General features: G+C 42.2%; 1 protein-coding gene across 1 annotated transcript; it reads right to left on the bottom strand.

Annotated features, from left to right (window-relative positions):
- Positions 1 to 813: 813 nt before the first annotated feature.
- On the bottom strand, positions 814 to 1815 carry LOC140827392 (uncharacterized). The gene has a single exon (XM_073190053.1). It carries the CDS (start codon positions 1813 to 1815, stop codon positions 814 to 816), a length of 1002 nt encoding a protein of 333 aa, XP_073046154.1.
- Positions 1816 to 12065: the final 10250 nt, after the last annotated feature.

The following is a 12065-nucleotide window of genomic DNA, read 5'->3' on the forward strand; positions in this document are numbered from 1 at the left end:
GATATGATCTCTTGTACAAAATATCATTTAAAAGGACGAACCTGGGTGCTTGCCTTTTGATTTTTACAGCTTGAGCCCGGGCTTCCGGGAGCTTGGTATGGGCTATATACTCGATAAAAAGGTTCACTTATGAATCGTTTGGCGTTAATGGCACATTTTCATCAATGGAGAGAACTAGACGGGTAAAACACAGGACTTCCCAGGTGCTTATGTCTGACATAGAAGCGGCTAATTTGCCTAAAGTATCAGCCTCCCCATTCTCTTCCCTGGGAATTTGCTCGATGCTCAAATCTGTTAGAGAGGCTGTCCAGGCTGTGATGAGCCTCAGATATTTGAGCATTTTTTTCTCATTTTTGGCCTCGTATGTTCCTTTTATCTGCTGGGCAACTAATTGAGAATCAGAGTAGATAATGAACCGAGAAGCACCGACTTCCCGGGCGACAAAGGTCTCGGCCAGATCAGCAACAAAGCAAGAGACTTCTCGGGTCTTGATCAGATGTCATCCACATAAACTTCCACATTCCTACCTATCTGCTTCTGAAAAACATGATCCATCAGATGCTGGTATATGGCTAGGGCATTCTTAAATCCAAAGGGTATAACCACATAGCAGAAAGTGCCTCCAGAAGTGATAAAACTGGCTTTATCTTGATCTTCTCGGGCTAAGGGGATTTGATGGTACCCTTGATAAGCATCCATAAAGCTTAATAATTTGAACCCAGATGTTGAGTCTACCAATTGATCAATCCGAGGAAGTGGATAACAATTTTTGGGACATGCTTTATTTAGAGCTCGGAAATCTACGTACATTCTCTATTTCCCGGTAGCTTTAGGAACAAGGACCACATTCGAGAGCCAAGTGGGAAATTGTACCTCCCGAATGTGGCCGGCCCGCAATACTTCTTCCACCTGTTCATCAACGACTTTGTCCTTCTCGGGACCAAAATGCCTTTTCTTCTGTTTCACAGGCCGGGATCCGGGGATAATATTCAATTTATGCTCAGCCACGAGGGAATAGATCCCGACTAGTTCCTGCTGAGACCAAGTGAAAACATCGATGTTAGCTTTTAAACAGTTTAAGAGACTTACCCGGGTGGAAACGTTAAGGTCTCGGGCCACCCGGATATGTTTCCCTAGCTCAACTTCCACCACTTCTTGGTCTTCCTCCGCAACAAAATGCACCTCCCTTTCCCCAGCCACTTCCTTCGCACGACTCACCATCTTCCCCTTGTCTTCCTTCCTTGCCCTCTTTTGATCCACCCGGACAGTTTCCCCGTAACACCTCCGGGAGGAAGATTGATCTCCCCTGACTTCCTCGACTCGTCCTCGTACTGGAAATTTAATTTTCTGATGATCATTGGAGGCAATAGCTCTCATCTCATTCATAGCTGGCCTCCCGAGGATAATGTTGTATGAAGATAGGGCATCCACTACTGTAAAGACAATCATAACTGTCTTTCGCAAATCTCCAGTTCCCAGGATTAATGGCAATGTTATTTCCCCTCCTGGATATACAGAGTGACCCGAGAAACCAAACAAGGTAGTCTCAACCGCCTCCAATTGGTACTCATGTAAATCCATTTGAATCAAGACTTCTTTTAAGATGACATTGACAGAGCTACCATTGTCAACGAACACCTTTAATACATCATAATTGGCCACTCGGGCTTGAATAACCAGAGCATAATTATGAGGTAGGCTGACTCCCACGAGGTCTTCTGGGCCAAATTTTATGACCTGTTCATTCCTCCATTTCCCATCAATTTCCAGACACTCTCTTATACTTCTTGCTTTTCCGGCCCGGTTGGACACCATCTGTGGACCCTCCCGAAATCATTTTTATTACTCCTCGAATTGGGGAAGATTCTTTATTTTTTGGTTGTTTACTTCTCTTCTCCCGGGATCCTCCTTCTTCTTTCCTGCTCCCACCCGGGACATCTGCCGATCTTCCAGAGTTGTTAGGCCTGGGGCGCCGAACTAACCAGGGTGGTGGCCTTGGTTCATTTTATGTATGAGGTACTGGTGTAGAACGCCGATGAGACTCTTTCTTCAAAGTTAGACACTCGTTAGTGTCATGGGAACATTCTTTATGGAGGGTACAAAACCCTATTTTCTGGTCTCGGCAATTGTGCCACCGAACTCGGGTGATGGGCCAAGTCTGCGCTGCATTCTTGGACTTCACGATCTCGGGCGATTCTCAAGGGAATATGAGAAAAATTCCCTGGACCGCCTTTCTTAGGAGCTCTCTCCTCGGGCCTACTAACCCGATCTCCTCGAGCTCTCTTCAAGACTTCTCTTTTTTGGTTCTGGGCTTCTTCCATATTGATGTATTTTTCCGCTAGGGATAAGAGATCTTCAAAATCTCAAGGAAACTTCTTGGTTAAAGATCGAAAGAAATCTCCTTCCCACAACCCCTGCATGAATGCAATAGTTTTTGTCTCGCGGGCGCAGGCAGGGACATCCAAAGCTACTCGATTGAATCTTTTAATGTATGCTCCTAAAGTTTCATCTTGGCTCTAATTTACTTCAAACAAGCTGAAAGCAGTCTTCTTATATTTCTTGCTGCTGCAAAACTGGTGCAAGAATACTTTTTGGAAATCTTCGAAAGATTGGATGCTTTGAGGTGCCAACTCTTCGAACCATCTCTGGGCTGAATCGACCAGGGTGGTCAAAAATACTTTGCATTTAATTTGATCCCCATAACAATGTAGCATGGCCATGTTTTCGAATCTGGCAAGATGCTCTTCAGGATCAGAACTCCCATCATAGTCCTTAATCCTGGCTGATTTGAAGTACCGAGAAGTGGTTCCCGGACGATGATGTCAAAGCATGGACACCCCTTAATAAAAACTTGAGCGCTGCTCCTAGAGCCGACCTGTCCTTCCAACACTTTCACATTCCTTCTCAATTCTTCTAACTCTTCTGCCATAGCAGGAGATTTGGAACCAGCACTCGACTCCCCTTCTTCCTCCCTCCTCTCTTCCTCCTTGTCTCGCACTTGCTCATGTTCTTGCTCTGGTCGAGTAGAATGATTAGCAAGGGGTTTCTTTGCTAAGGCTGCCTCTACAGCATCAGATATAATTTTGGCCAACTCTTCAGGTGTTAAGTTGACAGTGGGCCGGGGACCAGTGTGTGGCGGGCCACCTGCACCAGAAGATGAGTGTTATTCTCTTCCTAGATCCGAGAAGTGTTTTGGTTCGTTCTCTTGGTAGGAACCATATCAACATATTATAACTCATTTTCACATAGACGGCGTCAATGATGCGATCCGGGTGAAATGGGTGAGCTGGGTCGGATGCTCCACCGAATCTGCTATAAATATAATGGGGGAAATAAGAGCAGGACGTCTAGATTAAAAGCTTTTTTCCTCAATCAGCCTAGGAGATATGCAAACAAGAAGATTACCACGTGAATGGATGCTGGAGGGATGTCTGGCATGGCCACTCCGATGCTTAAGTCAGTGAAGAACTCGAGTAAGAAACCAATATAACCAGGTGATGGTTATGAGATTGGTGTTAATGTGGGCAGTAAATGAATAATAAATGTGTGCATTCAATATCTGAATAAAGATTAAATGCAAAGAGAGAACCTGATATTTATAGTAGGCGATATAATGATGACCTCGTTCTTTGTGCTGCTCATTAATTATAGTAGAGCGGCTGATTATACCATGTTATTCTGACATGTTAAATCTTCATATTAGTCACATCTAGCCTGTCTGATTTTGTCAACCACTTGGATTGGTGTCAGGGATAGGTCGGCCGCCCACACCCTAATTTGTCAATATAATTAAATGTGACACTCATATCAAAGTGGCCTGGGAAGAAAGCCTCTCGAGAACTTGCATGAGAGCCCGGGCATCCAATAGCCCGTGCCCGGGGAGAATATGTCCCGGGTACTTTTCAGATCCTTCCAGTGCCTCGGATCATCCATGACCCAGGATTGAATCATATCCCTAACCCGGGCACTATCCATGACCCGGGTCATCCCAGGACATCAAATATTATGACTAATTTATAATTATCTCAAACCCATACAATTCAGTTTGATTTATTATGTGTCATCTTTTGCAAAACAATCAACGATTTTACCAAAAGTCACCTAAAAAAATCTAAGTTCATCAAAAATATCACCCACAAAAGCTTTTAAATGCCTTCTCTTGGCAAAACAGGCAAAGGACTACAATATGAAGTTTATAATTTCTGGTTAAACTCGAACCTGGTTGAATCGACAGCTGGAGCCCACAATCGACCATGATACCAAACGATTCCATCCTCTACTAAATACAGGTTTTGACCCCTTTTCTCATCTCGTTGTCTCCACTTAGTCAGTTGCTCATCAACCAACTGCCCTTCTTCAATTCGTTCCCTCAAAGTGGGCTTAACTGTCAGTGTTGCAAGTTTTATGATACATTCTTTAGTAATCACTTCCAAATTAAATAAAACGTCTACTACTAAAATACTGCTAATTTTTTTATTAGTATAACAAGCCTTCGCCGAAAATACAAACACATATATATACATACAATTCGTACACTAGGAAATGTGACTAACGGAAACGTTTACTGTTTAAAATCAACCATCAAAAAATTACTAAAAACCTACTAATCCTCAATACAATAAAATCATGAACGTTTTGAAATATTGTTTTAACTATAGTCCTCAAAAAAATAAAAATATACGGAATAAAGGAAAGGTCCTCGGGCTTCAGTGCGCCACCAGCTCAGTCCACTCAGTCCTCAGCACCTCCAGTCTCCTTATCAACATGATCACTTGCATCAATCACACCAAGTGAGTCTAAAGACTCAACACACCTGAACCATTATAACGAAGTACATATACATATCATGCAACAACGAAAAGTATTGTACTTAAATAACTTTCATGATCTTCAAAAGCATGAACTTAAACATAACCATAACATAAGCATAAATATATTAAAATCATGTCATCATAAATGTATTCGTTTTTCCTTTAATGAATTCGAATCATTAATTGTGACTTTCGTATCTGCTGTTGGTCGATTGATCCATCTACGTATAACCATGGTATCAGGCGACGGGGACATAAACGACACTCTCAACCATCAACTGAGCATTGATCTTTCATGTTTCGTCCTAGTATTAGTCACAACCAAGTCACCTACTTCAAATATGTCATCATATTCATCACTTATAAAATTCATGCAGAGATGTATATTTTCTTGAAACCAAGCATGCAACATATTTTCAGCATTTTCACAAAAATTACATATTCAAATGAAATAAAAATTTTAAACATTTGTTTTTAGTTATCAGGGCACTGCCAGGACCGCTAACTTGACCCGAGTGCAAAATGACCATTTTTGCCCCCGAAACCTTAATTTGACCGTTTAATCCCTGGAGCTTAAAACTTTGACCTGAAGCCATCCAAACTTATTAAAACACCTTAAAACAAACTTATAATCATTTCCTAGACATAAACTCGAGCACATTCATTAAAATATATAATTCGTTTTAAATCTTAGTCAGGAGTCTCGGTTTTAACCAGAAGTAACCCGAAACGCAGTCAAACTTTCTCAAACTTAAACCATGACCTAACTACACATGACCAGCCCTTATACAACCTAGTTCAAACCATTTAGGACCCTTGAAATGGCCTTTGTAAGCTGCTGGAAATTCTGCACCAAAACCCAAAACCCCAACTACATGTTCAAGCCAAGAACTCAACCCTAAGCTAAACCAGCCCCAAACAAGACCTTCCTAGACCACGACCGGACCCTCCTGGACTGAACTACCCGTGGTCCTCAGCCCCATGCATACGGTCGTGCGAGATTCACCCAAAACACCCCAAAACCGAGCCACAACCACACCTAGCTCCCTTGATCTGATCCTAGACCATAACCAGCTGTGCACGAGCCACCCTAGGCCACGTCTTAGATCCACCAGGGACTGATCCAAATCTATGAGCACCCCTTGCACCGTTGCTTTCCACCTAACATCCGATCAAGCCAACCAATTATTCAATATATGATGTTTCCACTTAAATCTTCTCTAAACCTCCTAGATTGAAGGTGTTCTTGTTGGTTGTAAGTGGAATTTCATTCCTTGTGCTCACATGATGGTATATGTATTGTGTTTCAATGGTTTTAACATGTTATTCCCTTCCATTTGATTCATATTATGTATTGATATACTTGATTGTATATTAGAGACAATTGAATGTCTCAATTGTGAAAAAGGGAATACAAATTATAAGAGTATGCAAAGTGTTTGATAAAATACCCAAGAGAGAGTTCAAATGTTTTATGAATTGATAGATACATAGTCAGAGATTGCATGCAATTAGTTGATCAACGACCATAGGCTTATATCCCTCAGAGTTATCGATTTATATCGATGGGATATAGGTACAGAGACAGAGATACTATATAGATATCAATCCAACAGAGAAAAGAGAAATACCATCTTATTGTTATGTTATTCATATTTCTAGAGTTGATGGCATTTATTGATTTCAAAGTCATGATTTTCAGAGTATGCTATGTATCAATTGCTATGTAAGAGTTCCACTTGCTGAGTTTTATACTCATTTCAGTTATTCATGTAATGCAGATAAGAGCGACGTGCCGGGACTTTGATTGTGTGCCGGAGTCATATGCATATAGAGAAGAAAGGAAGAAAATATTTTGATGGCATTTTGGACATGATCATAGGAATGATATTTTGTATTTTTGTTATATCATTTGAATGATCATGTATTTACTTTTGGTGTTAAATGTTTTATGGAAATGTATTTTGAATTGTTCCTCCCTTCAAGTAAAAATTTTAATTTCCGCTGTTATTTTATTAAATTGGGTCAGAGGTGTCACATTTAATGGTATCAGAGCACCGTTCTTTGGACCAATGCATATGACTTCGTCTGCTTTCAACAGTCCGGGTATGTCTTCTTCTACATCTATTCATTGTTATCTATTGATATGTATTATGTGAGCACATTGTAGGAGTTATGCCTCCTAAGAGAAAGGCTTCAGAGGGTGAGGATAGTTCTTCATCTAGAGTTGTCGATGAGTTCGACAAGTTAATGAAAGAGCAAGCCAACGTCCATAGTGAGCAGTTCCAGCAGTTGCTCCGTTTGCAAGGTGCAGGCCAAGATAGAGGTCAAGGGAGAGGTCAAGTGGCACAAGCAGTTGGTACTGATGGCATCTTTACTGCTTTCAAGAGGATGGATCCGCCAGAATTTGCAGGTAGCACTGATCCGTTGGTGGCCGTAGAATGGATCAAGGCACTTGAGGCTATTTTCGATCATATCAACTACGAAGACAAGGACAGAATCAGTTGTGCAGTGTTCATGTTAGTCAAAGCTGCACATATTTGGTGGAATGCTACCAAGGTTAGTGTGGACGTTCCAGCATTGAAGTGGCAAGAGTTCAATGATTTGTTCTACGATAAGTACTTCCCAGATGCACTTCGAGCGAGGAAGGTGACTGAGTTCCTGGAGCTTCGACAGGGAGGTATGAATGTTGATGAGTATATTCTGAAGTTCGAAGAAGGCTGTCTGTTTGCCCCATACATTGACTCCAATGACAAAGACAAGGGTGCTCATTTCATTAGAGGCCTTAGAGCAGAGATCAGAAGGGACATTAACATGTCAAAAGCTGTGACATTCAAGGAGATTGTGGCTAAGGCTCTGTTGGCTGAACAAGATGAGAAAGACATTGCAAGAGAGAGACAGGCGAGACAGCAGGCCATTGCTCAGAGAGGCCAGGGTTCGAATCAAAGAGGAAATGATCGTTTCAAAGGGAAAGGCAAGTTAGAGCCGATTCCTAAACCACCGGCAGTTCCATTTAATCCCGAGAAGCCATTGTGTCCCAAGTGCAATAGACATCATCGGGGAGAGTGCAGATTTGGTACTCACACTTGTTATCGATGTGGCACTGCAGGCCACATTGCCAAAGACTGTCCAAGAGGAGCGAGTAAAGAGAAGGTGCAGGGTCGCATTTTCACCATGACGAAGGAAGGTATAAACCGTGATTATTCTGTGATCTCTAACACTATTTTAATTTCAGGCAGAGTATCTACGACATTGATTGATATAGGTACTACTCATTCTTTATGTCTGAACTATTTTTGAGATCTTTGGGTATAGTTCCTTCTGTTCTTCCCCTCCAGTTTAATGTTGTATTGCCTTTGGGGGATGTGTTGTGCCCGACATCTATTGTGTATGCGTGCTCTGTTCAAATTGATGAGCGAGTGGTTTTTGCTGATTTGATTGTTATTCCAATGGTTGCATTTGATATTATACTTGGCATGGATTGGCTTTCAACCTATCGTGCAGTGATTGATTGCGTTGCTAAGACGGTGAAATTTGCAGATGATGGCAATAAGGAAGGTATGCTCGCCAGTGCAGGTACTTCGCTGGTCCTTCCTTTTATTTCGTGTCTTGAGGCTAAGAAGTTGTTGTTTAGAGATTGTGATGGGTTTTTGGCTTCGATTGTTGATGTGGATAAAATTGTGAAGTTGAATATTGATGATATTGATGTTGTGAGAGAGTTATCTGATGTTTTTGAGGATGATGTGCCGGGTTTACCGCCGGACAGAAATGTGGAGTTTGTGATTGACCTAGTTCCAGGTACGGTTCCTATTTCCAAGGCTCCGTACAGAATGGCCCCTACAGAGATGAAAGAGTTAAAGACGCAGTTGCAGGATCTTTTGGATAAAGGTTTCATTCGACCGAGTTCTTCGCCTTGGGGAGCTCCGGTTCTTTTCGTCAAGAAGAAAGATGGGTCTTTGCGGCTGTGTATTGATTACAAAGAGCTCAACAAAGTGACTATCAAGAATAAGTATCCGTCGCCACGGATAGATGACTTGTTTGATCAGCTGCAAGGGGCTACAGTGTTTTCAAAGATTGATCTGCGATTTGGCTATTATCAGTTGAAGGTTAGGGAGTCTGATATCCCTAAGACAGCGTTCCGGACCAGGTACGGTCATTATGAATTTCTTGTGATGTCTTTTGGTCTGACCAATGCTCCTTCAGTCTTTATGGATCTTATGAACCGAGTGTTCAAGCCGTATTTGGATAGCTTTGTCATTGTTTTTATCGATGACATATTGATTTATTCCAAGACCAGAGAGCTTCATTTAGAACACCTCAGAGTTGTTCTTCAGTTGTTGAGAGAGAAGAGGTTGTATGCTAAGTTGAAGAAATGTGAGTTCTGGTTGGAGCAGATTTCTTTCTTAGGCCATATTGTCTCGAAAGATGGTTTAGCTGTTGATCCAGCAAAGATAGAGGCGATACAGAAGTGGCCTATTCCTATCACTGTAACAGAGGTACGCAGTTTTCTTGGTTTGGCGGGTTATTATCGTCGCTTTATTTCAGATTTTTCCAAGATTGCCCTGCCATTGACCAATTTGACGAGAAAGACTGTGAAGTTTGAGTGGTCCAATGATTGCCAAAGTGGATTCCAAGAGTTGAAAGATAAGTTGACGACAGCTCCGGTACTTGCATTGCCCAGTAGTACAGAGGACTTTGTTGTTTATACCGATGCGTCAAAGAAGGGTTTTGGTGCAGTGCTGATGCAGCGTGGAAATGTTATAGCTTATGCTTCTCGCCAGTTGAAGGACTACGAGAAGAATTATCCTACACATGATTTGGAGCTGGCAGCTGTGGTTTTAGCCCTGAAGATTTGGAGACATTATTTGTATGGCGAAAAGTGTGAAATCTTCACGGACCACAAGAGTTTGAAGTATTTGTTTTCTCAGAAAGAACTCAATATGCGACAGAGACGGTGGTTAGAGCATGTCAAAGACTATGATGTGACTATTAGTTACCACCCATGGAAAGCGAATGTTGTAGCGGATGCTTTGAGCCGTAAGTCGAGTTCTTCTTTGAGTTCGATGATTCAGCAGCCGTTGTTGTTAGACTTGCAGAGAGAGGAGATAGCTTTGGTGGTTCCGGGGACCATTGCTAGTTTTTAAGCATTGGTCATTCGGGCTACATTGACGGACAGGATCCGTAACGAGCAGGACAATGATTTACAGTTGACACAGTTGAGAGCCAGAGTAGAGGAGAGAGGTAAATCAGAGTTTGGATTGAATGGAGATGGTTTGGTGACTTTTAGAGGTCGTATTTGTATTCCTATTGGTGATGATATTCGGCGAGACGTCTTGACAGAGGCACATACCGCGCCATATTCGATACATCCAGGTGGTACCAAGATGTATCAGGATCTTCGTAGACTCTATTGGTGGCCAGGTATGAAGAAAGATATTGCCATGTTTATTTGTCAGTGCCTAAATTGTCAGCAGGTGATGATTGAGCATCAGAGACCTGCTGGGACATTGTTGTCATTGCCGATTCCTCAATGGAAATGGGAGCATATTACGATGGACTTCGTGACTGGTCTTCCCAGAACGCAGAAAGGTTTTAACTCTATTTGGGTTATTGTTGATCGGTTGACCAAGTCAGCGCATTTTCTTCCAGTCAAGACAACGTATTCCATGAACCAGTATGCCGAAGAGTACATAGCAGAGATTGTTAGACTTCATGGTGTTCCTGTGTCGATTGTGTCTGATCGTGACCCTAGATTTACTTCAGAGTTTTGGAAGAGTTTGCACAGAGCTATGGGTTCACGGTTAGCATTTAGTACAACATATCATCCCCAGAGCGACGGTCAATCAGAGACAGTGATTCAGATTTTAGAGGATATGCTCAGATCTTGTACTATAGACTATCCAGGTAGTTGGGATTCCAAATTGCCTTTAGTTGAGTTCACGTACAATAACAGTTACCAAGCGACGATTGGCATGGCACCGTATGAAGCACTTTATGGCAGGAAGTGTAGATCTCCCTTGTATTGGGATGAGATTGGTGAGAGGAAGATGTTGGGTCCAGAGTTGGTCCAACAGACAGCTGATGTTGTTGCTGTTATTCGAGAGAGGATGAAGACAGCGCAGTCGAGACAGAAGAGTTATGCTGATGTGCGTTGTAGGCCGTTGCAGTTTGAGGTTGGCGATCATGTGTTCTTGAAGATAGCACCTCTCAAAGGTGTGATGCGATTTGGCAAGAAAGGAAAGTTGAGTCCGAGATTTATTGGCCCATTTGAGATCTTGGACAGAGTCGGTGATCGAGCTTACAGGTTAGCCCTACCGCCAGATCTTGACAGAGTTCACAATGTTTTTCATGTATCTATGCTCAGGAAGTATATTGCGAATCCTTCCCATGTTCTTCACCACGAGCCATTGGATTTGACGCCGAATTTGACTTATCAAGAGATTCCGATCCAGATTCTGGATTGCAGAGTTAGAGTGTTGAGAAACAAGGAGATCGGCATTGTTAAAGTCCTTTGGAGGAATCAATTGATTGAAGAAGCCACGTGGGAACCAGAGGATGAGATTAGAGAGAAGTATCCCGAGTTGTTTGCGCAGTGACGTCAATTTCGAGGACGAAATTCCTCTAAGAAGGGGAGATTGTAATAGCCAAGCCTGGTGAACGGTATGGTTTAAGATTTCGTATGATTATTGGCTATTTGGGTAAGTTTAAGTATAGTTTTGATGTTAAGGATGGCGATTTATGATTTATAGTATTGTTGATGATAGATGTTTAGTTTGATTGTAGCGTCATTACGATTAAATTCATGATAATTCGTATGTTGAGCCAATTGGTATGAGGCCAATTGGAGTGGTTAGATAAGACATAGAGGTGTAACTTTTTTTATTTTGAGTTTTGTTCAAATCATTGTGGAAGGTAAGCCAAAAGTGTCCCGAAGTGAGTCGTGTGTTTCGACGTTCCTCCAATGACACATGTTGGGAGATTTAGAATAATATTTTACTCAGACCTCCAAATGATCTGAAATTTTGAGAGGTTCAAGAAAATACATAGATCTACAACTTTGTAGCTTACCATTTTTCCATATTATGACGGGAAGAGGCGTTTCGGAGGCCATCTTTGGAGAAGCTGTGCGCAGAGTGGAGAGCGCACCCGCGCTCCAAAATATGAGCGCACCCGCGGTCTACTGTTTCAAATTTTTGGATGAGTTGCTGAAGACATAGCGCACCCGCGGTGCATGGGCTAGCGCACCCGCGGTCT

The sequence above is a fragment of the Primulina eburnea genome, chromosome 3, assembly GCF_022965805.1.
Source record: "Primulina eburnea isolate SZY01 chromosome 3, ASM2296580v1, whole genome shotgun sequence".
In the NCBI taxonomy this organism is placed as follows: Eukaryota; Viridiplantae; Streptophyta; class Magnoliopsida; order Lamiales; family Gesneriaceae; genus Primulina; species Primulina eburnea.

Coding starts and splice junctions, on each gene's coding strand:
- LOC140827392 (XM_073190053.1), bottom strand. CDS start 1,815: ATGGTGTCCAACCGGGCCGGAAAAGCAAGAAGTATAAGAGAGTGTCTG.